General features: G+C 37.3%; 1 protein-coding gene across 2 annotated transcripts in view; it reads left to right on the plus strand.

Moving 5' to 3' along the window:
• The window catches only part of GLRA3 (glycine receptor alpha 3), a 201,029-nt gene that overhangs the window by 158,713 nt on the left and 15,491 nt on the right, over positions 1 to 26,825 (plus strand). The window contains exons 7-9 of one of the 2 annotated variants that reach the window (XM_005892179.2): positions 3,583 to 3,797; positions 21,687 to 21,830; positions 24,068 to 24,112. In XM_005892179.2, the coding sequence (XP_005892241.1) occupies positions 3,583 to 3,797; positions 21,687 to 21,830; positions 24,068 to 24,112 (404 nt within the window). The remainder of the gene's footprint in view (positions 1 to 3,582; positions 3,798 to 21,686; positions 21,831 to 24,067; positions 24,113 to 26,825) is intronic. The other variant, XM_005892180.2, reaches the window with a different exon arrangement.

The raw sequence follows: 26,825 nt of genomic DNA on the forward strand, positions 1-26,825 counted from the left end.
TGGTCTGGTATTCCCATCTCTTGAAGAATTTTCCACAGTTTATTGTGATCCACACAGTCAAAGGCTTTGGCATAATCAATAAAGCAGAAATAGATGTTTTTCTGGAACTCTCTTGCTTTTTCCATGATCCAGCGGATGTTGGCAATTTGATCTCTGGTTCCTCTGCCTTTTCTAAAACCAGCTTGAACATCAGGAAGTTCACAGTTCACATATTGTTGAAGCCTGGCTTTGAGAATTTTGAGCATTACTTTACTAGCATGTGAGATGAGTGCAATTGTGCGGTAGTTTGAGCATTCTTTGGCATTGCCTTTCTTTGGGATTGGAATGAAAACTGACCTTTTCCAGTCTTGTGGCCACTGCTGAGTTTTCCAAATTTGTTGGCATATTGAGTGCAGCACTTTCATAGCATCATCTTTCAGGATTTGAAATAGCTCAACTGGAATTCCATCACCTCTACTAGCTTTGTTCGTAGTGATGATTCCTAAGGCCCACTTGACTTCACATTCCAGGATGTCTGGCTCTAGGTGAGTGATCACACCATCTTGATTATCTAGGTCGTGAAGATCTTTTTTGTATAGTTCTTCTGTGTATTCTTGCCAACTCTTCTTAATATCTTCTGCTTCTGTTAGGTCCATACCATTTCTGTCCTTTATCGAGCCCATCTTTGCATGATAAGTTCCCTTGGTATCTCTAGTTTTCTTGAAGAGATCTCTAGTCTTTCCCATTCTGTTTTTTCCCTCTATTTCTTTGCATTCATCTCTGAGGAAGGCTTTCTTATCTCTCCTTGCTATTCTTTGGAACTCTGCATTCAGATGCTTGTATCTTTCCTTTTCTCCTTTGCTTTTCGCTTCTCTTCTTTTCACAGCTATTTGTAAGGCCTCCCCAGGCAGCCATTTTGCTTTTTTGCATTTCTTTTCCATGGGGATGGTCTTGATCCCTGTCTTCTGTACAGTGTCATGAACCTCCATCCGTAGTTCATCAGGCACTCAATTTATCAGATCTAGTCCCTTAAATCTATTTCTCACTTCCACTGTATAATCATAAGGGACTTGATTTAAGTCATACCTGAATAGTCTAGTGGTTTTCCCTACTTTCTTCAATTTAAGTCTGAATTTGGCAATAAGGAGTTCATGATCTGAGCCACAGTCAGCTCCCGGTCTTGTTTTCGCTGTCTGTATAGAGCTTCTCCATTTTTGGCTGCAAAGAATATAATCAATCTGATTTCCCATCTGGTGATGTCCATGTGTAGAGTCTCCTCTTGTGTTGTTGGAAGAGGGTGTTTGTTATGACCAGTGCTTTCTCTTGGCAAAACTCTATTAGCCTTTGCCCTGCTTCATTCTGTATTCCAAGGCCAAATTTGCCTCTTACCCTAGGTGTTTCTTGACTTCCTACTTTTGCATTCCCGTCCCCTATAATGAAAAGGACATCTTTTTGGGGTGTTAGTTCTCAAAGGTCTTGTAGGTCTTCATAGAACCATTCAACTTCAGCTTCCTCAGTGTTACCGGTTGGGGCATAGAGATCGAATGATTTGCCTTGGAAATGAACAGAGATCATTCTGTCATTTTTGAGATTCCATCCAAGTACTGCATTTCAGACTCTTTTGTTGACCATGATGGCTACTCAATTTCTTCTAAGGGATTCCTGCCCACAGTAGTAGATATAATGGTCATCTGAGTTAAATTCACCCATTCCAGTCCCTTTTAGTTCGCTGATTCCTAGAATGTCGACATTCACTCTTGCCATCTCCTGTTTGAGCACTTCCAATTTGCCTTGATTCATGGACCTAACATTCCAGGTTCCTATGCAATATTGCTATTTACAGCATCGGACCTTGCTTCTATCACCAGTCACATCCACAGCTGGGTATTGTTTTTGCTTTGGCTCCATCCCTTCATTCTTTCTGGAGTTATTTCTCCACTGATCTCCAGTAGCATATTGGGCACCTACCGACCTGGGGAGTTTCTCTTTCAGTATCCTATCATTTTGCCTTCTCATACTGTTCATGTGGTTCTCAAGGCAAGAATACTGAAGTGGTTTGCCATTCCCTTCTCCACAGTACCACAGTTTGTGATTATTGTAAATTTGCAGCATGTCTTGAAATTACAAAGTGTGACTTTACCAAATTTGCTCTTTTTTCCCCTCAAGGCTATTTTTGGCTATTGTAGGTCCCTTGCATTTTCCCCTGGAGAAGGAAATGGCAACCCACTCCAGTATTCTTGCCTGGAGAATCCCATGGACAGAGGAGCCTGGTGGGGTACAGTCCATGGGGTCGCAAAGAGTCAGACACGACTGAGCGACTTCACTTGCATTTTCATACTAATTTTAAGATCAGCCTGACAATTTCTACATAAAAACCAGGTAGGATTTTGATAGAAATTGCAATAAACTTATAAATCAAGATGGGAAATATTTAAATTTTAACCATATGAGTCTTCTGATTAATGGCTACACAATGACCTTTTTTTATAATCTTCTTTAATTTTATTCAACTGTTTTGTTATTTTTTTTTAAACTTTATTTTATTTTTAAACTTTACATAATTGTATTAGTTTTGCCAAATATCAAAATGAATCCATCACAGGTATACATGTGCTCCCCATTCTGAACCCTCCTCCCTCCTCCCTCCCCATACCATCCCTCTGGGTCGTCCCAGTGCACTAGCCCCAAGCATCCAGTATCGTGCATTGAACGTGGACTGGCATCTCGTTTCATACATGATATTTTACATGTTTCAATGCCATTCTCCCAAATCTTCCCACCCTCTCCCTCTCCCTCTCCCACAGAGTCCATAAGACTGTTCCATACATCAGCAATACAGTATACTAACGCATATATATGGAATTTAGAAAGATGATAACAATAACCCTGTGTACGAGACAGCAAAAGTGACGCTGATGTATGTTTTGTTATTTTTTATTGTATAAGTTTTACACTTTTTGTTAACTTTATTTCTAAATATTTTATTTTATTTGGTTCTATCTAAATGGAATTGTTTTCTCAATTTAATTTTTGGATTATTCATTGCTAGTGTACAGAAACACAATTGCTTTTTCTATACTGGTAGTGTATCTTGTAACCTTGATGAGCTTTTCAGCTCAAATAGATTTTTAATGAGTTTTTTAGGATTTTCTAAATACAAAGTTAATGGCTTCTGCTTACAGAGATAGTTTTGCTACTTACTTTTCAATCTAAATTTTTTTTTTTTTTTTTTGCCTAATTATCCTGGCTAGAATCTCAAGGTACAGTGTTTAAAAAAAGGTACAAAAACAGACATAAGTCATGGGAAATAATAGACTTTTTAGTACCTAGACAACTATGAAGTGCTAATAAAATATGAAGTAATAATTTTATATATTATTCCTGAAATAGAACACTTTTCTATTACATTGCTTCTAGATGCCAACATACACATAAAAAAAAATATTTTTCAGAAACCAATTTGCATATATGACTTAGGACCCCATTTCATTATAACATTATAATGTTTAAGGCAAAATTATTATGAAAGCAACATTGTGACCTTTGATGCAATAGTGAAGACCTGTTTTTACCAATTGCTGCATTTATTTTGCAACCCATCAGGAAAGTTTACATGTATAGAAGTGCGATTCCATCTTGAACGACAAATGGGCTACTATCTGATCCAGATGTACATTCCAAGCCTCCTGATTGTCATTCTCTCCTGGGTTTCCTTCTGGATCAACATGGATGCTGCCCCGGCCCGGGTAGCCTTGGGAATAACCACTGTGCTGACCATGACCACACAGAGTTCAGGATCACGGGCTTCCTTACCAAAGGTGAGTGCCCTGAAAGGGCAGACACTCATGCGTGCACTCATTTGTATATGTGGCATTATTTTTGCCAGATCTTTTCCAGTGTATTTACAGTTGGTCTCTGATTTATGACAGTTCGACTTAAATTTTTTGGACTTTTGTATGGTGTGACAGTGACAAGCATTCAGCAGGAACCACACCTCCAGCCTTGAATTTTGATCTTTTCCTGGCCCAGTGTTGCATGGTATCTGCTCTCAGGATGCTGGGTTATGGCATCTACAGCACCCATCAGCCATGTGACCAGGGGAGTAAACAGTGGATACACTCACAACCCTTCTGTACCCAGACAGCCATTCTGTTTTTTACTGACAGTACAGTATTCAATAAGTTACATGAAATAGTCAATACTTTATTATAAAATGTTGGGAAGATCCCATGTAGGAGGAAATGGCAAGTCATTCCAGTATTCTTGCCTGGAGGATCCCAAGGACAGAGGAGCCTGGTGGGTTACAGTCCATGGCATCACAAAGAGTCAGACACGACTGAGCATCTGAGCACACAGGCTTTGGGTTTGATGATTTTGCCCACTAAGTGTTCTGATCATGTTTCAGGTAGGCTGGCATAAGCTATGACATTCATAGGTTAGGTGTATTAAATGCTTTTTCAACTTAAGGCTATTTTCAACCTACAGTGGGATTATCTGGATGTAACCCAATCATAAACTGAGGAAGATCTGTATTCATCACCAGTTTTTAAAGTAATATATAATCGAGGCAGAAAAAAATTATAAAACAGAGACGTAGGTGAAGGAAAATATTCTACCAAACAATGACATCTCTTATCCATAGTTTGTGTTATGACCCCCAATTATTTAAACATCAATAATACTCTTATGCTCGATAGAATTTATTATTTATAGATTTTTAAATATTTAGAAGTATATCAAACTTGCATGTAAGTTAAATCTATAGATTAAACGGCAGTATATGACTCCACTGTATAGATGTGTCATAACAATCTATGCACTCTCTATTAGGACTAATACAATAATGAACATGTATATAATGATTGTTATATACATGAATATATATGTGCAAATGTGTACACACACATATACATACATGAATATATAACTCTACATGCATTTTGTATTATTTTCTTAGTTTTAATTCTTAGAACTGGAATTGTTGCACTGATAGCTGTATGCATTGATCTGTATTGCCAAATTTCCCTTGAGAAAAATTTATAGCAATTATACTCTCACAAATATTGTTTGAAAATGCCCGTAGTCTTACACCCTGGGCCAAATACAGTGTTTACTTTTTTGTATGTGTGTTTGCTTTGGCTTTTGAGCAGCCATAGGTCAATAAAAAGAAAAACTTATCTAATACATAATATTTCAGTCTGTGCTGAGCTGCCAGAATTAAAATAAAACTATTCCTGTATGAGGTTTGTAAAAGACCCAGTACTGTTTTTTTTAAAGATGTGGTGAAATAAAACATAGAAGTCCTTTTTATCCATTTAGTAGCACAGCAACAGAAAATTATTTTCTTCGCCTAAATGGTTCCTAAGAAAGAAATTTCTACTGTCTAAATAAAGTAATCCTGTCTGGCCTCCAACAAGCTCCACTATTCTTTTCATTACAATGATGTACATTAATGTAAAAAAATCGTATTAACTTTTCTTGTATGTTTGATGCTATTTTCCCACCATGCCAAGTAAATTATAAATCTGCTGTCATGGCTTCCTTTATGCCTTACTATGAATTGCATCTCTGACTAATTTATTCAGTTAAATATCTAAATAAGTAAAAGTTGATGGCAAAATATTTTATCATTAAAAATGTTACTTCTATTGAAAGAATTAATATTTAGCAATGCTCACTCTGCCTTGCTAAGACTGAATGGTTGTCTTTCAAAATAAGGTTCACTTTTATTAACATATAATTGTATTTTCAAAATAATCCATATCAACTAGTGTTTTATAAAATATCGTCCAAGTGAAAACTGTAAATCTGCTTATAATATTAGGTGCTTATTTATACACGTATAAATGTCTCAAGGGCTCTGAGTAATAGTTGAAGTTCCATAGTCGATTTGTAAATGAAATTACCAGTTTACTCATTGATTTTCCTCACTGAGCTAAACAGAAATGAAAGCTCATTCATTCTATAAGTTGTTATCCAGAAAGTGGGGGTACTTAATGATCTGTTTAAGGAAACTACAAATTCTATGAGGCACAGCATAAACACATCTGGATAAAGAGATTAAGGCAGAATTAGGAGAGCATGAAGGGGTGGGTGGATGAAGCAGAAATAAAGAAAGAAAGAAATTAAAAAGAAACAGAGTGAAGACATGAGAGTTTTTTTTTTTTTTTAAAGGAAGAGAGGTCTGAGATGACTTCATTCTTTTTCTCAAGAAATTTTGTTAAAGGCATTAATTTCATCATGATCTCAGGGAAGGAGTAAATTTTCAAGTATGAAGTCAGTTACATTACATACATAGATGTATACAAAGTCTATCTCTCAGATCATAGAGACACTGGAAGTATGATAGCAGATTTATTTTTGACCCATAAAAAAGAATTGATTAGCAAACAGATATCTTAAGAGTTAGTAATTATCTTAGCCTTTGTGATATTTAAGGCACTGCTTATGTGCAGCAGTTTGTACATTGGAATTCAGTATGGCATACACTGAAGTCTGAGAGTAAACAAAAATTTTCCTATTGAATGAGATCATTCAAAAGGGTAGAATGTCTCTTAAAAAAATGCACTCCTGATATTGTGATTTGGAAAGGCAAAGGGCAAGGGCTCACACTGGATTTAGGAATAGAAGTGTGAAACCATGCCCCTTAAGATCTGCTATTCTCACCCTCACAAAAGAACCCTCAGATGCCTGAAAATCTTGCCATGGAAACATCCACCATTCTCCTACTGATGAAATCTAGGAAGGAGGAAAGCAAAATTAAATTCAGGAAAACAATAGGGGATTATCAGATGTGGGAGGAAGAAATGATAAATCACTAATTTATGATCATCGCCGAGTGTTTTGTCAGGCTCTGTGCCAGTACATGTCCTGTAGATAAGAAGGAGCTTGGAAATATGTCAAGTAAAAGTCAAAGTAGAAAATCTCTGAGAATGCTGACTTGAGTCAGCACCTCGTGAACTATAGACCTGAGATTCCTCTCTGAAATTTCCTGTTGCACTGGACTCAACAGTCTCATAAATTAGGAGTATGATAGCCCAAAGCAAGAAAACTCCTGTGATTCATTTCTTGGAGCTTGGAGCAATCTGGCATTTCCGCAGTGCCGGCAGTAGGTGGCCAGAAGAGGGTGACAACGCATCCTACTGCCAGCAATTTTTCAAAGTTAGAAAACTTTAGGAATGCTTCCTAACATGATTTATTTGGAGTAGAATGAGTGAGGAAAAATGGTGGTGATCACAGAGCCAGGTCATGGAGGGTTTTATAAAACTTGGTAAGCATACAGCTTATTTTGGATGGATTTTGGAAGGATTTTATTGAGAGGAGTGATCACTCTCATTTCTATGTGAAGATCAGATAGAAGAGGTAAAAATGGAAGCAGAGGTGCTACCATGAAAACGATAGTTCAGAGCCGAGGATGATGTGGCTAGGTTGCTAGCTGCAGAGATGAAGCATCGCAGGCGGAGTTAGAAAGATGTAGTTTTGTTTTTTTTTTTTTTTTTAGAGAAAATATATTTGCAGGTGAAAGAGACAGGATGTGCTTCTGAACTGAATTTTGAGGATTAAGGGAAAATCAGGAGTCAAAAGTGGCTTTCCGCTGGGTAATGGCATGCAGTGGTAATATTTACTCATGAGGAAGGTCAAAGAGGTATTAGTTCTATGGTTAAGCATGTTAACTTTGAGATGTATATGATAGCCACATTGAATTGTCAAAAAGTCAGAACTTCCAAAGTTCTGACCAGGGACATCCAGGCCTAAGACTTCAAGGAGTGAACTACAGATTGATAGGGAAGCAGACCAGAGATGATTCTTGTAAGAGCAAATGAAAGTCCAGAAAGAGGAGGAAGTATATTCAAAGTATATTTTAGTGTATATACTGTATATTCAAAGTATCTTCCCTCCTTTCTTCCTCTAGGACTCTGTCTCCCTCATGCACAAGGAAAGGTTATACAGCTTAGTCACAGCCTAGACCCGCTTACCTCAAAACCCTTCTCACAAACTCTTTGAGATTACCAACATTTTGTGAATTTTTTTTTAGATGTGGAAAAGCAATACTCCTTGGGAGAATTAGATTTTAACCCAGGTGAAAGAGAGAGTAGTAATAGTTATTAAACTATTTTGAGTATATATTTGATTTATACTAATATGTTGTTAAGATCTTGACAGGGAATTATTCAATATATTTTTTATTCAGTATTGAGATGGGTAGGAATAAAGGAAATAATAAGAGGGACAAAATATAATTTTAATTTATAAACTATGATTCTAGAAAGAACTGCTTTAGGAAACTCCAGGAAAGTCTAGGTATACAGTGGTATCTTCCCTTATTCAGTCTGTCTGTGAAACCCACCAGGAGTAGCTTTTTGAGAGGATAGTCTATCTTTTACATATTTTTATCCTCAGAATGTGATACAGGTCTATAGAGTAAATGTCATGCAGAATGTGATACACCTCTATAGAGTAAATGTGAGTTTTTAAACTTTGCTTAGTAGTTAACTTAAAAAGCAAGAATATGCCATTTTTTGTCCCTCTAAAAAGAATGTAAAAACTCAGTTGAATTACTTTTTATTTATGAAGAATCATATGTACCCCTGAGAATCACCAAATTAATGAAAAAGGTATTAAATATTGCATGTATCTACCTTGCAGTATAATAAAAACAATGGTTCTAGAAAACATCACAATAGCTTTCATATTAACTTTTATTCTTCTTGAAATCATCAACTATAGAAGTGATTACGATGATTAGATAATATAAATCTAACAGATATCTGAGCACCGAAGATACTTTTGAACTGTGGTGTTGGAGAAGACTCTTGAGAGTCCCTTGGACTTCAAGGAGATCCAACCAGTCCATTCTAAAGGAGATCAGCCCTGGGTGTTCTTTGGAAAGAATGATGCTAAAGCTGAAACTCCAGTACTTTGGCCACCTCATGTGAAGAGTTGACTCATTGGAAAAGACTCTGATGCTGGGAGGGATTGGGGGCAGGAGGGAAAGGGGATGACAGAGGATGAGATGGCTGGATGGCATTACCGACTCGATGGACGTGAGTTTAAGTGAACTCCGGGAGTTGGTGATGGACAGGGAGGCCTGGCATGCTGTGATTCATGAGGTCGCAAATAGTTGGACATGACTGAGCAACTGAACTGAAATGAACTGGAGTTATTTATAATTGGATACCATGATTATGTGGACACACGGAGGTCTATTGGCATTACACTGAAAAGGCAGGGGATGGGAAGGAAAATAAAGTATTCGTATTCACTATTGCCATTTCTAACTGGTTCTCATTCTCCTAAAAAAAAAAAAAAAACCAAAAACTACCCTGCAGTTATAAAGGAGAGTACATTGTAAATATCAGCAGTAATTAAATGGGGAGAGGGGTTGTATAGTAATCAGGTTTTCCTATTGATAACTATTACTGTTGATAATGTTTTGATTCTCACTATTTGAATATAAGATTCTAATATTGGGTCTTCCCTGGAGGTCCAGTGGTTAAGATGTTACCTTCCAATGAAGGGGGTGCGAACTCTGTCCATGGTGGGAGAGCTAAGATCCCACATGCTTTGGGGCCAAAAAACCAAAACATAAAATAGAAGCAGTATTGTGACACATTCAATAAAAACTTTAAAAATGGTCCACATTAAAGAAAAAAAAATCTTTTGAAAAAAGATTCTAGTATCTATTCAAAGTATAGTTAACAAAAATTACTTCAATCAAGTTCAATATAAATATGATACAAGTGGGCTCATTTTTAATTCATTAACATCACACAATAGTTATTAAGTATATTTAACTTTATAATACAGTATTTGATGTGAGTAATATATTTAATTTAAAAGTATTTTCATTGAATATGTTAATAGTTTTTTTTTCCCTGCCTTATTCCTGTAGGAAAAAGAGAAACAAAAAAGGTGCAAACATTAAAAAAATTATTTACTCCTGCCCTTTCTTTTAAAAGCAAAAGATATACTACATACAAATAGTATACAATTTTATTACTGTATTTTCTGTCTTCAGTAAATAAGTAATTCCTAAACATAGGTAGATCCCATAGTAAGAATCAGTTCAGTTCAGTTCAGTTGCTCAGTCGTGTCTGACTCTTTGAGACCCCCATGAATCGCAGCACGCCAGGCCTCCCTGTCCATCACCAACTCCCAGAGTTCACCCAGACTCACGTCCATTGAGTCAGCGATGCCATCCAGCCATCTCATCCTCTGTCGTCCCCTTCTCCTCCTGCCCCCAATCCCTCCCAGCATCAGAGTCTTTTCCAATGAGTCAACTCTTCGCATGAGGTGGCCAAAGTACTGGAGTTTCAGCTTTAGCATCATTCCTTCCAAAGAAATCCCAGGGCTGATCTCCTTCAGAATGGACCAGTTGGATCTCCTTGCAGTCCAAGGGACTCTCAAGAGTCTTTTCCAACACCACAGTTCAAAAGCATCAATTCTTCGGCGCTTAGCCTTCTTCACAGTCCAACTCTCACATCCATACATGACCACTGGAAAAACCATAGCCTTGACTAGACGGACCTTTGTTGGCAAAGTAATGTCTTTGCTTTTGAATATGCTATCTAGGTTAGACATAACTTTCCTTCCAAGGAGTATAGTAAGAATAGAAATTGAAAATTGTCTCTGGTTCTATATTTGATCTTAGTGCTTACAATTTAGGCTTACTAGGTCTCATTAAGTTGAATTTAACAATCATCAAGCAGATCCTCTGTGGATGACATAGAGACAGAGCCATGACATAAGTTCTTAAATCTGATGGCACAATTTGGAGAAAATATATGATCAAATCACAAAGTTTAAAAATTTTTGAAATGACATAATGCAGGGGCTTTAACATCAAGCTAAGTTTACAAACAAAAGGTGTTTATGCAACTTGGAGCCAATTTTACCCTATTTAATGTCTTAAACTCCCTTTTCTGTATTCACATAAATCCTATAGTCCATACCATGACCCACCCTCCCCGCTGACAGATAAATCTGATGTAAAACTGCCCCTTTGCCAAAGGAATAAAGAATTTGGTCCCCAAATCAGTGTTAGACATAGCTTACAAGTTTTATCTGTCTTCCTGATTTCTGATTGAAGTTAAATATGAAAATGTCAGATCTTGAGGTGTTGGGAAAAGGTATTAGAAAGGTATATAGGTATAATAAAGATGATGTTCTAGAAATACAAAACTTCCGGGGCAAGAATGCACAGGGGAGAGAAGTCACAAATATAATTCAAGTTTCCTTAAGCAGGTCACACACAAAAAATATAAACAAATGTCAGTAACAATGTGCACTTAAGTAGCATTTCTAGCAACATCTAGATTTTTTTGCTAGTCTTGAGAATCATGTCCTATAGAAAAGATGGAAGTAAAGCTCCCATAATTGAAGCCTAAGTCAGGGACGATGGAATGACCTTTCAAAATACCTTACCCTTTTTAATTGTGTTTTTCTCATCTGGTGATTGGAAAGATTTGTCAAGTTAATGACTTAGGATATAATGCAGTTCTGCCATTTCATTTCTTAAAGTAAAAGCCTTTACATGGCAAATAAAGACTCTATGCAGCATCATTCATTTACTAAGTTTATGAGGATTGTAATTAGTATGAATGTAACATGTAGGATTCTGCGGTTGTGAATTGCCCTCCAGGATGATAAACATCAGAGTTCACAAAATCTGTGTGATTCACCACCTAGAATTCCAAGAATACAGTCCTGCAGACAGTTCATTTTCTTTTTCAGTTTGCTTCATTTTACTTTAACACTTATAAAAAAAAGCTATTTTTTTTTTCTTCATCTCTCTGGCTTTTAGTCTTAAATGAAACTCAAAATAATTTTGAAACTAATATAATACTTTTTCTATAAGCATTACTATATTCAAAATTCTTATACAGCTTTTACACTGGAAGAAATGAGGGATTAAGTGTAATACAATTTGGGTTTTACAGATTGAAAGATAAATACCAATGTGATCGAAACAAACCCCCTAGGAAAAAAGCCATGACACAAGCAGGAAATTTTTCAGCATAACTCAGAAAAATACCTTTGAGCCGCTTGCCCATTTCACAGCCAGAATTACTCATCGGTTTGACAATTCAGAGGAACTGGGAGAATTTACCAGGATTGATCATCATCCAACGGATAATGAATCACCCTACTGAAAGGACTGTTTTAACTAATCAAAAGCAATATACTGTGATGTTTGTTATACCTCTTTCTCAAATTAAAAGCAAATTTGGACTGAGAGAAGAATTGAGAAAATGTTCACTGTCCTGGGATATTAACCTTGTAGAGTGCCTGCATGTTGGTTTGCATTAGATTTGGAGATTCACACCACTTTCTGGTTTAATCAATTTCTTATCCTTCAAAGCTGTGCTTCTTATAAGTGCACTATATATTTCTATTTCAATAAATTCTTGATTAATAGTAGTCTGGGTTATAACATAAATTAGTGAGTATAATTTGCTATAATTTAGTAGTCTGGCTTATAGTCTAATCAATATTTACCCATTCATGCCTTATCATCTACCAGCAGGACAGTATTTGTCCTAAGGCAATCCATTTGATCATTTCTATGCATGGTAAGATAAAGTTATGCATCTGGACAAGAAGCTTCTCAACTACAGCAGATGGTGCCATTCGTATGGTTTAGCTCAGTCAATGATCTTGTAAAGGAATGTAATCTAAAATTGTCGCTACTTAATTATCTCACCAAAAATTTGCCTTACATTAAATTGATTTATAAAGAATTGCCTGAGATATGTGCAAGCCATCTCTTGCCCTGAATCAAAGTGGAACACAACCAGTTGACTTTGGAGGGTGTATGCACACATAAGTGAACAGTTGGGTCTGGTGGAACTAGTAAGGGACAAGGATGAGTATTAACTGGTGAAGCGTGGTCCGTACTTGGAGGCACAGTCTTTTTCTTTTTTTTGAGACCCTGTGTAGTACAAGCACACCATTCCCATGCTTGAATTTGCCTGGCAGCCTGCCTGTCTTTATAATCTGAAAAATCTATTACCTCTGCTAGATTAAATCAACACTTTAGAGCACTATCTGGACTCTTCTGTAACCTGCTTGTGACTAATTTTACTGAACTCTGACCTGACATGGTTTGAACAAATGTGGAGTTAAAGATCAGTACTGTTTTGTTTTGTTTGTTTTTTTTTCCTCTGTTGTCCTCTCATTACTTAACAGCTGCTCTCTCTAAAGCAGTGAGTTTTGCCCTCTAAAGCTGCTCTGTGAGTTGACTGTGGCTCAGATCATGAACTCCTTATTGCCAAATTCAGACTTAAACTGAAGAAAGTAGGGAAAACCACTAGACCATTCATGTATGACCTAAATCAAATCCCTAACAACTATACAATGGAAGTGTGATATAGATTTAAGGGACTAGATCTGATAGAGTGCTTGATGAACTGTGGATGGAGCTTTGTGACATTGTACAGGAGACAAGGATCAAGACCATCCCCAAGAAAAAGAAATGCAAAAAAACAAAATGGCTGTCTGAGGAGGCCTTACAAATAGCTGTGAAAATAAGAGAAGCAAAAAGCAAAGGAGAAAAGGAAAGATATACCCATTTTAATGCAGAGTTCCAAAGAATAGCAAGGAGAGATAAGAAAGCCTTCCTCAGTGATCAGTGCAAAGAAATAGAGGAAAAAAACAGAATGGGAAAGACTAGAGATCTCTTCAAGAAAATTAGAGATACCAAGGGAACATGTCATGCAAAGATGGGCTCGATAAAGGACAGAAATGGTATGGACCTAACATAAGCAGAAGATATTAAGAAGAGGTGGCAAGAATACACAGAAGAACTGTACAAGAAAGATCTTAAGGACCCAGATAATCATGATAGTGTGATCACTCACTTAGAGCCAGTCATCCTAGATTGTGAAGTCAAATGGGCTTTAGGAAGCCTCACTACAAAGAAAGCTAGTGGAGGTGATGGAATTCCAGTTGAGCTATTTCAAATCCTATAAGATGATGCTGTGAAAGTGCTGCACTCAATATGCCAGCATATCAGGAAAACTCAGCAGTGGTCACATGACTGAAACAGGTCAGTTTTCAGTCCAATCCAAAAGAAAGGCAATGCCAAAGAAAGCTCAAACTACTGCAAAACTGCACTCATCTCACACGCTAGTAAAGTAATGCTCAAAATTATCCAAGCCAGGCTTCAACAATATGTGAACTGTGAACTTCCAGATGTTCAAGCTGGATTTAGAAAAGGGAGAGGAACCAGAAATCAAATTGCCAACATCTGCTGGATCATTGAAAAAGCAAGAGAGTTCCAGAAAAACATCTATTTCTGCTTTCTTGACTATGCCAAAGCCTTTGACTGGGTGGATCACAATAAACTGTGGAAAATTCTGAAAGTGATGGGAATATCAGACCACCTGACCTGCTTCTTGAGAAATCTGTATGCAGGTCAGGAAGCAACAATTAGAACTGGACATGGAACAACAGACCGGTTCTGAGTAGCAAAAGGAGTATGTCAAGGCTGTATATTGTCACCCTGCTTATTTAACTTATATGCAGAGTACATCATGAGAAGCGCTGGGCTGGCAGAAGCACAAGCTGGAATCAAGATTGCTGGGAGAAATATCAATAACCTCAGATATGCAGATGACACCACCCTTATGGCAGAAAGTGAAAAAGAACTAAAGAGCCTCTTGATGAAAGTGAAAGAAGAGAGTGAAAAAGTTGGCTTAAAGCTCAACATTCAGAAAATGAAGATCATGGCATCTGGTCCCATCACTTCATGGCAAATAGATGGGGAAACAGTGGAAACAGTGTCAGACTCTATTTTCTGGGTCTCCAAAATCACTGCTGACAGTGACCAGCCTAGACAGCATATTAAAAAGCAGAGACATTACTTTGCCAACAAGGTCTGTCTAGTCAAGATTATGGTTTTTCCAGTAGTTATGTATGGGTGTGAGAGTTGGACTATAAAGAAAGCTGAGCACCAAAGGATTGATGCTTTTGAACTGTGGTGTTGTGAAGACTCTTGAGAGTCCCTGGGACTGCAAGGAGATCCAAGCAGTCCATACTAAAGGAAATCAGTCCTGAATATTCATTGGAAGAACTGATGTTGAAGCTGAAACTCCAATACTTTGGCCATCTGATGTGAAGAGCTGACTCATTTGAAAAGACCCTGATGCTGGGAAAGACTGAAGGTGGGAGGAGAAGGGGACGACAGAGGATGCGATAGTTGGATGGCATCTCTGACTCAATGGACATGAGTTTGGGTGAACTCCAGCAGTTGGTGATGGACAGGGAGTCCTGGCATGCTGCAGTCCATGAGGTTACAAAGAGTTGGACGTGATTGAGAGACTGAACAGAACTGAAAGCTGCTCTAGTTCTCCCCTCAAGATATCACAGTGATCAGATCACAGTCCACACTTGTCTTCAATCCTGGACTTGTCAGAATCCTTGTTTAGTTTTCAGAAGCACAAAGTAGACCCTTCCCCACCTCCACTTCCTTTGCCACCTGTGGGCTTTGTCTCCCTTCCAGACACACGATGAGGTTGCACCTCCCAGGTCCGTTTTCTCGTGTTCACGGTAAATAGTTCTGGCTAATGCTAAGGCAGGAGACTCAGTTCCATATCTGGGTCTGGAAGATCCCCTGGAGGAGGAGATGGTAACGCACCCCAGTATTCTTGCCTTGAGAATCCCATAGACAGAGGAGCTTGGCAGCCTGCGGCCGATAGGGTCACAAAGAACCTGACGTGACTGAGCACGCGGGCACAAACACATAAACAGTGAGTTTTGAGCCTGGTGATCTGTGCCTCTTCTGGCCTGGATTATTTATTACCAAATGTGAGATGACCCGTGCTCTGGTTTTCCTCTGCTGTGGTCACCACCAGTGTTCCAGAGAGGGACCACACTAGGAGCTGAGGTCACAGTGTGACGACACTTGTCCAGGGTTACCATCAGCTCTGAGTGGACATGGATTGACCTTCGCTGTTTCAAGCCAGTGAGATTTGGGATTGTTGGTTATTCTTATCAAATCATAGCTTGAATCCTCCTATGCCCACTTTCTTGTATCATTGGAAGTAGATATAAAGAAAATCATGCTTAGACAAGTTTCCTGAACACAAATGCTTCCCAGGGTCAAGGGGACTGGATTCCAATCTTTATAACCAGGATAAGTAATAATGATAAAATCCAATATGCATCTTTTCAGGACTCCAGAAGCAGATTTTCTCTGTTTTCTAATGATAATATTGCAAAATATTGGGTTGTCTAAAAAGTTCATTCAGGTTAAAATAAATAGAGAATTTTTCTGGAAAAACAAATCACATGATCTAAGAAGTCTGTAGAATCAATGATGCTTATATTCCTTCCTCACATTATAAAACTTATTTTTTAAAATGAAAAAGATAAGGCTTTGCAGTAACCCAGCTCTCTGCACATTCAAATAATAATTTATCAAGTTGATCTCTTCCTGGATTATCACGTGACAAGTAGGCAACTGTCTCATAAAAACACTTCATCCTAACTAATGTAAGAATATTGTTCAGGGGACTCTCATTGTATTTCAAAGGGTAAAATGTTTCCCTGATAGAGTTTCGCTTCTGCAGAGCAAACACTTGGTTTTTGATGTGGTAATTACATTCTCACAACTCCTTTTCTACGTTGTCTACTAGGAAGTTTATTGTCGGATTTTAGGATCAACAAACATACAGAACCCTCCAATGTGTATACTATGTAATGATTTCACCCTTAACTATCATGTAAAATTTGAAGAGCCTGGAATATTAAGATACAGATACTTATTTCTACTTAGTGTGCTCACAGTTGTTAATTTATGGTGGTAGCTTAAATAGAAGGAGCCTAATAACCAGGTGATGTATAATAGTAGTTGAGTTACAGATTTTTTTAGCCAGATGACCTGTATTCAAATCCTAGCTTTGCAACTTGGTAGCATCCAGTTTGTCCAGGTTTCTATGATCGAGTATCATAGATGAGGTGGTTTATAGACAATAGAAACTAGAGCCTGGGAAGTTCAAGATCAAGGTGCTGGCAGATTCAGTGTCTGGTGAGAGCCCACTTTTTAGTTTATATATGGCAATCTACAGGCTGCGTTCTTTCATAATAGAAAAGGCAACACACTCTCTGGGGTCCTTTTAATGAGAGCACCAATCCCATTCACGAGGGCTCTACCCTCATGACCTAACCACTCCCCAAAGATCCCACCTCCTATTACCATCACCTTAGAGGTATATTTCAACATCAGGATTTTTGAAGGACCATATTCAGTGTATAGCAGTTGCTATCTGATGTTATTTTTTTTATTGGACTGTAATTGCTTTATAATATTGTGTTAATTTCTGCTGTACAACAGCGTGAATCAGCTATACTTACATTCCCTCCCTCTTGAACCTCCCTCTCCCTTCACCCCTCCAGGTCATCATAGGACATTGAGCTGAGCTTGTGTTATACTGCAGCTTCTCACTAGCTATCTATTTTACACAGGGTAGTGTAAAGGAGACGACAGAGAATGAGATGGTTGGATGGCATCACTGACTTGATGGACATGTTTGAGCAAGCCCTGGGAGTTGGTGATGGACAGGGAAGCCTGTCATGCTGCAGTCCATGGGGTCACAAAGAGTCGGACATGACTGAGCTACTGAACTGAATTGAACTGAGTGTATAAAATGACAAGTTATTTCACGTGTTTCAGTCTCCTCACCTTTATAAGAGGAATAGTTGTGCGGATTAAAAGTGCTACTTTTGGACAATTACTAAGAACACTCAGTAGTTCTACAGACACTCCTAAGAACATTCCTGGCATGCTAGTTATTATAATTATTTCTCTAATAATAAATGGCCAGTGATTGCAAGTCACTCCACATGGTTCAATCAATTGAATATTATCTGAGAGCCCATCATATAACTGGTACTGTGTTAGGTCCTTGAAACACAAAGCTGAATAAGACCTGGCCCTTGCCTTGACTCACAGGATACATTAGTCTAAAAGGAGAAAGATATGTAAATGGATAATGATGATACAGTGGGGCAAGGTCAATAATAAGATTCATTATTTGGTGTTTGCTGTCAACACATAGTTTGCTAAAATATCAGTATAGATATTTCACCTTGAAATCCTCAGGGACATGCTCATTTTTGCATTCCTCCACCCAGAGTTTTAGGAAAATGGCCCTTAGGGGCTGTGGAACAGAGTAATTAGCTGAAGGGGGGGCATTTAAATGATGTTTTCTGGTCTATGGGGTCGCACAGAGTCAGACACGACTGAAGCGACTTAGCAGCAGCAGCAGTAGCAGCAGTGGTCACCTTGTGAGAACTACCCACAGATAAATATCATTGCAACTGCAATGAGTCATTTGAGAGATGGGTTCTAGGAGGAAAGTGGAGGTAAGAAGGTGAGAAGGGCTGTACTGATCTGAGCATTTGGAGAAGGTTTCCCTGAAATCATGGGTTTTAAGCTAAAGTCTGAAGGATTTAGCAAGGGTTCCATAAAGGAAGGAGTGTTTCAGACAGAAGTAACAGGGAGTTCAAAGCTGCTGAGGCAGGATGGAGCTTGTCCTTTGGTCTCTGCCAAGAACTAGAGGAAGAAATGTGAAGAATGACGGGCAAGTAAGAAAGTGGCCTGAGATGGTCGTTGTATCACACCCTCGGAGAGGCCTTTAGGAACTGTGCCACCTAACAGCCCCCTTCACACCTAACAGCCCCCTTCACACTGTCCCTTTCCCATGACCCTACAGGGGTTTCATTATTGCAGTTCTCTTAAATTATCTTCATTTGTGTGATTACTTTTGCTGTCTATTTCCCCCCTCTTGAATGTTGGTTCCAGTAGCACAGGGAACTCAGTTCAGTGCTCTGTGATGACTTAGAGGGGGATGAGGGGTAAGAGGGAGGTCCCAGATGGAGAGAATACATGTATGTATACATATAGCTGATTCACTTTGTTGTATACAGCAGAAACTAACAAAACATTGTAAAGCAATTATATCCCAATTTTAACAAAGATATACCTTGTTTGTCTTACTATCTTTGTAACTTCAGCCCTAAGAGAAACTGAGAAACAGATTATGGTGGTTGAGATCAATACACAATACGATGTCAGTAAGAAAGGACAGAAAACGATAAATTTCAGAAATAGCCAAAAGGTAGGATTCCTGGACTTGGTTTTTTGCTGTGAGATTTGGAGATGAATGGAGCCTAGCCTTTAATGATGAGGAAAAGGCAGTTGTGTGTGTTTGCTGGTTGAGTCCAGTAGAGATTCCTAGCTTCTGTTTTCAGTCAAATGAAGTCTGAGGAGCCTGAGACATCCAAAAGCTAGTCGTGTAAGAAACTGGCTAGCGGGAGGTTTAGTCAGGAAACGGAGGCGGGGGGCCCTGAGTGCAAAGGAGGAATTGGATCTAAAGTAATAGTTAAGGGCTGAAAGTGAGAAGTTTCAGTGTGAGAACAGACGGGGCCCAGGCCCTGTCTCTGAGGATCTCAGGAAGAAGAGGAAAGGCCTAGAGAGCCGAGTCGGGTGGGGTGGAGGGAGGAAACCCAAAGAATGCAGATCAAGGAGCCAGGGGAAGAAGGAGCTTCAGGAAGGAAGCAGTCTTCCACACGTGGCTTTGGTTTGGTTTCCAAGACAACGGTTCTCCTGCCTAGAGTGTCTAGTCAGCAAACATTTAGGCTTCATTTTCTCATACTCCTGTACCCAAGGAATAATACCAAGGAGAGATTGTTACTTAAGATCAAGTTCCAATAGCACAGTGAACAATGGGGCCATGGCACGGTGGTCCAGGGGGATGGGCTGGATTAGAATGAGGCTGCCACAAAGGACAGGGGCAGGAGTGGGTGGAAACAAGGCGGTACCAGAATCACAGGCAATGAGTGTCATATGTCATGAATATGTTGTCCATGTGTTGGTGAGGAAACTGCTGTTTTATTTTATTTATTTTTTAAACAGGTAGAATTATTAAAACTATTTATTTATGTATTTTTATTTCTTGGCCACACTTTATGGCATATAGGATCTTACTTCCCTGACCAAGGATCAAACCCATGCCCCCTGCATTGAAAATACAGAATCTTAACCACTTAACCACCAGTGAAGTCCCACTGCTGTGTTATTTTAAAGTTATTAGTGCTAGAGTCCCAAACCTTCCAGGGCCTGTGGTTGCTGTCCTTGGAGGGTCAGTGAGGATGGAGGAGAGAGAGAATTGAAGTTGGTGGGAGTCAGAGGAGAGGATGAGGAGAGTTGACTTTTCAGTCTCGACAATCAAGTATTGATCACAAGAAGCAGAATGTGGGCTGCATAGATGATGTTTGCATAGTTCTATTGTCATAGGAAAACAGTTGTCAGGTTCATTTGAAAACCAAATTTCTTATTTGATCTCTTGGTTCATGTCATTATAGATCCTGGTTGTTGAAAAAAAATGCACACACACTTTATGTGTCCTATTTTCCCAAGGAACGGTGTAGCCTGAGATGGTGCCTGTGAAAACTGTATTACATCTTCTGGGACCATATGCATTTGAGGGCAGCCAGAAATTTCTGACACAATTGCAGAACTCATGAGATTTAAATCTATGCTTTACAAACATACGGACACTTAGCACAACCATGGAATAAATTGAGGGCATACATCTCTCTGCTCGGTAGAGTTCTTTCTGTCTCTGCTCGGTAGAGTTCTTTCTGATCAGCAGAAATCACACTTAAGATACAGGAGGAGATGCAGAGGGCCCCCATGTTGGCACATCTCACATGTAAGTTGACACCATTGGAAGTGGTGTAAGTTGACAGTTCTTTTTAAAAGAAAGTCAATTCAGTTCCAGGTATTAACAGAGCATCACTCGAGATAGTGAATTTCCACAGGAATCATTATCTATGGCTCCCTCCTCCCTGGTGTTTTAACATTTTGCACCTTCATTTATCTGCTCATTCAGTCAGCAAATATGCACACATCGGTCAGACACTACTGTGGTGGTGAACAAAACAAATGCCATCTGTCCTCAAAGAGTTCACACTCTAACCAAAAAGAAAACAAGCAATAAGCAATTACAGCACAGTGTGTTCAGGTAAACACAGATGTCATAGGATTCTGAATCAGATTTTAGCAAAATTTATCCTGAGCCCTGAAAGGTCAACTGAGTGTGTGTAGGAGAGTGTCCTTTTAGAAAAACACATAAGTATCAGGGCATCATGTCTGCATATTATAGTCAAATAATTCAGGGAGAAAAACATAAGAGATCGAGATTAAGGGAAGGGAGAGAAATGTAAGTAAACATTAACAACTGTTGAACTTGGGAGTTCTTTTTACTGTTCCACCAACATGTCTGTAAGGTTAAAATTATTTCAAAGTAAAAAATAAATTTTAATTAAGAAAATACGGAGCTACAAGTTCAATAGTATTTTCTATATCTCAATATTGCTTCAGACTTTCTCAAGCATTCTGCTACTCTGCAGGTATCTTTCAATGTTACTGCACACTTTTCAAGTATGATACTATCTTACCCTGAAGATAAAATTACCTTTCATCTTATTTTCTTTCATCATACATTTGGTCTAGTGCTTCATTTGAAAAAAAAATTGCTAGCAAGAAATATATATTTTAATGTATGACTAATACATAAAACTTACAAAAATTTTAAGTAAAAAATTACTAGTATATAAATGGTATAATTTAGAACAGATGTCCATTTTTGTTCTCCATGGAAGTAACAAGTCACTTTTCTCACTCTCTCTTTCCTGGTTAGGTCTCATATGTCAAAGCTATTGATATTTGGATGGCAGTGTGCCTCCTTTTTGTGTTTTCAGCACTTCTGGAATATGCAGCGGTAAATTTTGTATCAAGACAACACAAAGAACTTCTGAGATTTCGACGAAAGAGAAGGAGTAAGGTAAGTGATTAAATGCATGAAGTTCCTTAGGATACAATTCTCCCTGGAAAGTGAATTTGTTATGTTTAATAGGGATGTACAGAAAGAAAATGGAGATAGAAACTCAAAGAGATGACTGTCCTTTGATTTTGTCCAACTGAAACTTACATTGTCAAAAATTGCTTCCGGGAGAAAATAGTAACATCTAGTTGCTTTCCAATACTTTACACAGCAGATCTGGTGACATGAGAGCTTTATCGACTTCTTTCTAATATCTGTCCTGGAAAAACATCATTTTTTGCTTCAACTAATAAAAGCTATCATTTCTTATTTGCAATGCTGTAATGTTTCTGATGGCTTTACTTGACACAAGTCATCAACTATTGCTATTAATTTTTTCTTTTTTTGAACTAATTCCTTGAATTTTTTTAATCAAATGTTATCTATTTATTTTATAATACTCTGATGTTCACATAAAGCTATGTGGTCTCTTTCTTATATGTATCTTTGTGTTTTTGAGACATTTCTTCTGGATCCCCATTGGAAACACAGTAAACGTGTATTTTTGCCTTGCTATCACCTGATAAATCAGGGACATCCCTGGGAGACCACAGGAAACTGTAGAAGTAATCTTCTAATTGGATTTGGATGTACAGGATGAGGTAGTTCCCCTCTAATAAGACTTATAATGTCATCTCTCTTTATATGCACATAATTTCAATCAACCTTTTCTGAAAGAGTTTCTGTGAGCCAACCTATCTTTGAGTTTACATTTAATGTGAATGTGCCAGCTGACATTTTAAAAAAGCAAATGGTCTCAAGCTATAGAGAAATGTCACAGTCATATATTACAAGGAAAACTGTGACCAGAATCCAATATACTGAGATACTTAAGTCAAAACATTCTCAAATCTTAAAATGAATAGTCTGGTTTATATATAGCATACATTTTTAAGAATTTAATTTCTAAGGAATTTCTTATGGTTTCTGAAGGACTGACTGTAATTTATATATTTATAAAATGTTAAAAAAACCCTAAGCCATGATCTCTCAGGGCTGAGTCTACTCAATTTGAACATCTGAAGCAGTAATTTATTCAGTAGTGTCTAATTGACTCCTCAGAATCATCACCTGCTCCAGTAAACATCCTGATTCACTGTAGCATGGGAGAAATTTCAGCATTGCAATACTCTGGGTAAGACGGCTGACAGAAAAACAATGCCAGAGCTTGTATCTGACCAATTTTTTATAAGCATTAAAGCACATCATTTATATATTAACATATATTTTCGTGGAGAGATGAACTTTATCTCCTGCCCCCAGCCTCTCCTAGTCTGCTGGTGTCCTTACACTTTTCTCACTCTGCCTCCCCCTCTCCCCCTCCTTCTTTTAACTTCCCTTACTTCTCATTTTCTCCTTTTTCTCATGATACCTGGCACAGGCTGAAACATTGTGATAAGACAGAGCATTCTGTATCCCAGGAGTGAAGGTGTGGTCATTTTTTCCCCGCTGAATGACTGATCAAGACAATTTTTCCTTCCAACATCATGAATCAAAAGTAAAGCAATACTTATATCCCCCTCTCATTTTGATTCACTTTTTCACATTTATTTTACATTTTTCTGCCTTTCTTCTCCTTCCTTCAGTGTAGGATGTATCAGCCACGTGCTGCCAACACCAGAAATGAGGAGTCGTACACAGGTGATGTTCCAAGGGGAGATGAGAGCTCAGACCTTTTCTGCACCCACCACATATCCGGCAGTCAGAGCAGCCAATGGATAAGATAATGCTCTACAAACTTAGACACTCATTTCTGGTTCCTCCTTTAAAAAAATCCATGCCACAGCAACTCTTTATTCAGTTTTACCACCTGTAAGTGTATTGGGATAAAAATATTTGACACCCTTTATTATTTAGCTCACAGAAAGACAGCAAGATTAATTTTTCTAGTGATTGGCACTCTAGAAAAGTGTCGAAGTGCAAAAATAGTAACATCTGATTGTATTTCTAATCACCATTTGAAATACTCAGTGAACATATATTGTAATTAAGATATAGTGCAGTAAAGAAATTCATTTTTTTTTTTTTAGTTCATACTCTGGGGCTGGATAGCTTATGTATGTGAGAAACTATTAATTGATACATACATTTGTTAAGATGATCTGTGCAATGAATGCCAGTTGTGCAATTATATTGTAACCATCTATGACTTGATTCTCTGGTTTCTCAATCCCTGTTGGTCCATTACCTTCCCACAGACAGAAGCTTTTGCATTGGAGAAGTTTTACCGTTTCTCAGACACGGTAAATTCATTTTCTTAACTTTAAGTAGAAGAATGTGGTCATCAGTTAAAAAAAAAAGCAGACAGCATCCTCTGCACTCAGGCAGTGTTGGGTGGGGAAACACAGACTCCTGCACACTTGAAGCTGAACAACCACCAATCCCCTTCAGCTAAGAATATTCTCTTTTTCTAACAATTCCCGTTGTCTCTCTTCACTCAGTAAAAAATTTTGAAATGTTATCTTTCATTCTATGAACTGAGTTATTTGTTTGGTCAAAATAATTTAAAAATATATATTACACAGAAATATCACATGCATCTTATAATAGTCTCTGTAGAGAAAATAATCATACACTTTGACAAAAGTAGTTGCAAAATAGATGGGACATTTATTTGTACAAATAAATTCTAAAAACAGCTCCTCTTGCCAGAAAATAGAGACCTAAAAATAAGGCAAAAGTAAAATGCTTTATCTAACTTATGTATCTTTACAAACTATTTTTAATGTTAATATATGTTGAGATTCTTTAGAGTAAATGAATGATTTTGTTTTTTTTTTATTTTATTTTGATTTCAGCATCCTTGGAAATGTTTGATTAAAAATAGATAACAAGGACACACCTCTAATTAGAATGCCTAAGTGTTTAAAAATGTAATCTACAGTACAGCATATTAGTAATTTGACTTGGAGATCCATAATATATCACTCTAATTAAAATTTAAATATACCCAAACCCAAGAATTTAGCTTGGGAAATCATATCCAAACAGTCCAGTCTACTAAATTAAAATTTCTGGAATAAAGTGTATTTAAAAATACCTCTCCAGATAATTTTTACCACAAATCTCACTTAAGAATAGACACAATTGTGTGAATACACAACAGACATACTGTTAGATGAATAGTGATCTTAATTTCATAACAAGTATCTAGACCAAAGATTATTTTAAAGCAGTTATTAATTATATTCCTATATTATATATTCCTATATTATAATACTTCCTCAACTATTTTTCTTTTCTACTAAAATTTCATAGTTGTTCCCACTGTAGCTACCTACGTCTTCAATTTTCATCCCTGGGGGGAAAATTCACATGATCCAATTAGTTTTATGTGATTATCCTAACTAATTTTCTTTAAAAATTCATTGCCTTGAATTTTCATAACACATAGTTGCGTCTTTGGGAGAGGTATATATTTAAATTTTCAGTAACTAAACAGTATATAAGGAATGTTAGTATGAAATATATATTCAATTAGATATTGCCTGACAAAACAGTACAAAAATAACTCTGATGAAAATACAGATTTCCTTTGCTAACAGTCAATAAATACTTATTTTTTAAAAAAGAAACAATATGGTTTACTAACTATATTATTTAAGAAACTACAAATACATTTTAAAAATACAATAAATGCAAATACATTTGATTAGAAATATATGCATCGCATTTATTTTTATAACATTCTAATTATCATTCAGGTTGATGATAATTAAGGTTGATCATTTTCAATTTTTGAAAACAATTTTTCTCAACCTAATAGTCCTCTGGGCCAAATGAATTCATCATTAAAAAAAAAAAAACAAAGTATACACTTTGCTTAGTGACAGTCTAAGCAATCTAAATCATTAAATTAACATAATCAAGATAAGTCTAAAAATTAACTGAATATCCTTTCTTTTCATGAGTACTGATTTGCATGTTTTTCATAGTATTTTAATTCGGCAGACGAGGAGTAAATAAAATTGCCCCATTATAGAAAGCTTCACATAACAAAGGGCTTTACACTGATAAACATATTATTCCGGGGAAAGTTTTACCTTGGTTTAGCATTTGGCCTAGGCACTGCATATGATCTTTTACGCCTTACCTTTTCCCCTGCAAACGTACAATGGATCCTTTTTGTATACTGTGAAAGAATACACGTTCGCGCTTGTATCCAAATTTCCCCACCCCACACTGTTCTAGCCTGCTGTGTGCCAATCACACACCACCGCACCTTGCCATAAATGCTTATCCTTAGTGCTGTGTGTGTGTGGGTGTATGCATGATACAAAAGTATTTTGGTTAGAAGTTGCTCTTCCCATGTATGATATCATTACTTTAGTCCTGGAGGGTTTAAACACATGCGAAATATTTCTGAACATATGTAACTTGTTGAGAAATATGGATGATATGGGATTGCTTTAATGCATTTCATGCAGCTTTTGCTTTGCAATGTAATAATCAAAGTTTGCTGAGCGAAAATACATATACATGGTGTTCGGGTGTATCTTCCTGCTTATTCTTGTATATTAATTGCTACTTGTGTATGCAAATGAAATAAGAATGGACCACAAATTCTAGATTCAAAAACTAATTGCCAAGTGTATATTTTTGCTTGTTTTCTTTTTAAAATAATTGACTGTATTTTGATTATTTGTACAAAAACTTATTTACATATGTATTTATGTCCTGTATTACTTTAAAAAATAACTCAAGGTAACTATTAAGAATAACAAATAATTGATTTTTCTGCCTTGTATTAATACCCTTTGTGAGGTCTAGAATATAATTATGAAAACAAATAAAATTTAGAACAGATATAAATATGAAAAACGTGCAAAAAGTGTTAGTTGCTCAGTTGTGTCCGATTCCTTGTGACCCCATGGACTGTAGCCCACCAAGTTCCTCTGTCCATGGAATTTTCCAGGCAAGCATGTCGGACTGGATTGCCATTCCCTTCTTTAGGGA

The sequence above is a fragment of the Bos mutus genome, chromosome 8, assembly GCF_027580195.1.
Source record: "Bos mutus isolate GX-2022 chromosome 8, NWIPB_WYAK_1.1, whole genome shotgun sequence".
Lineage (NCBI taxonomy): Eukaryota > Metazoa > Chordata > Mammalia > Artiodactyla > Bovidae > Bos > Bos mutus.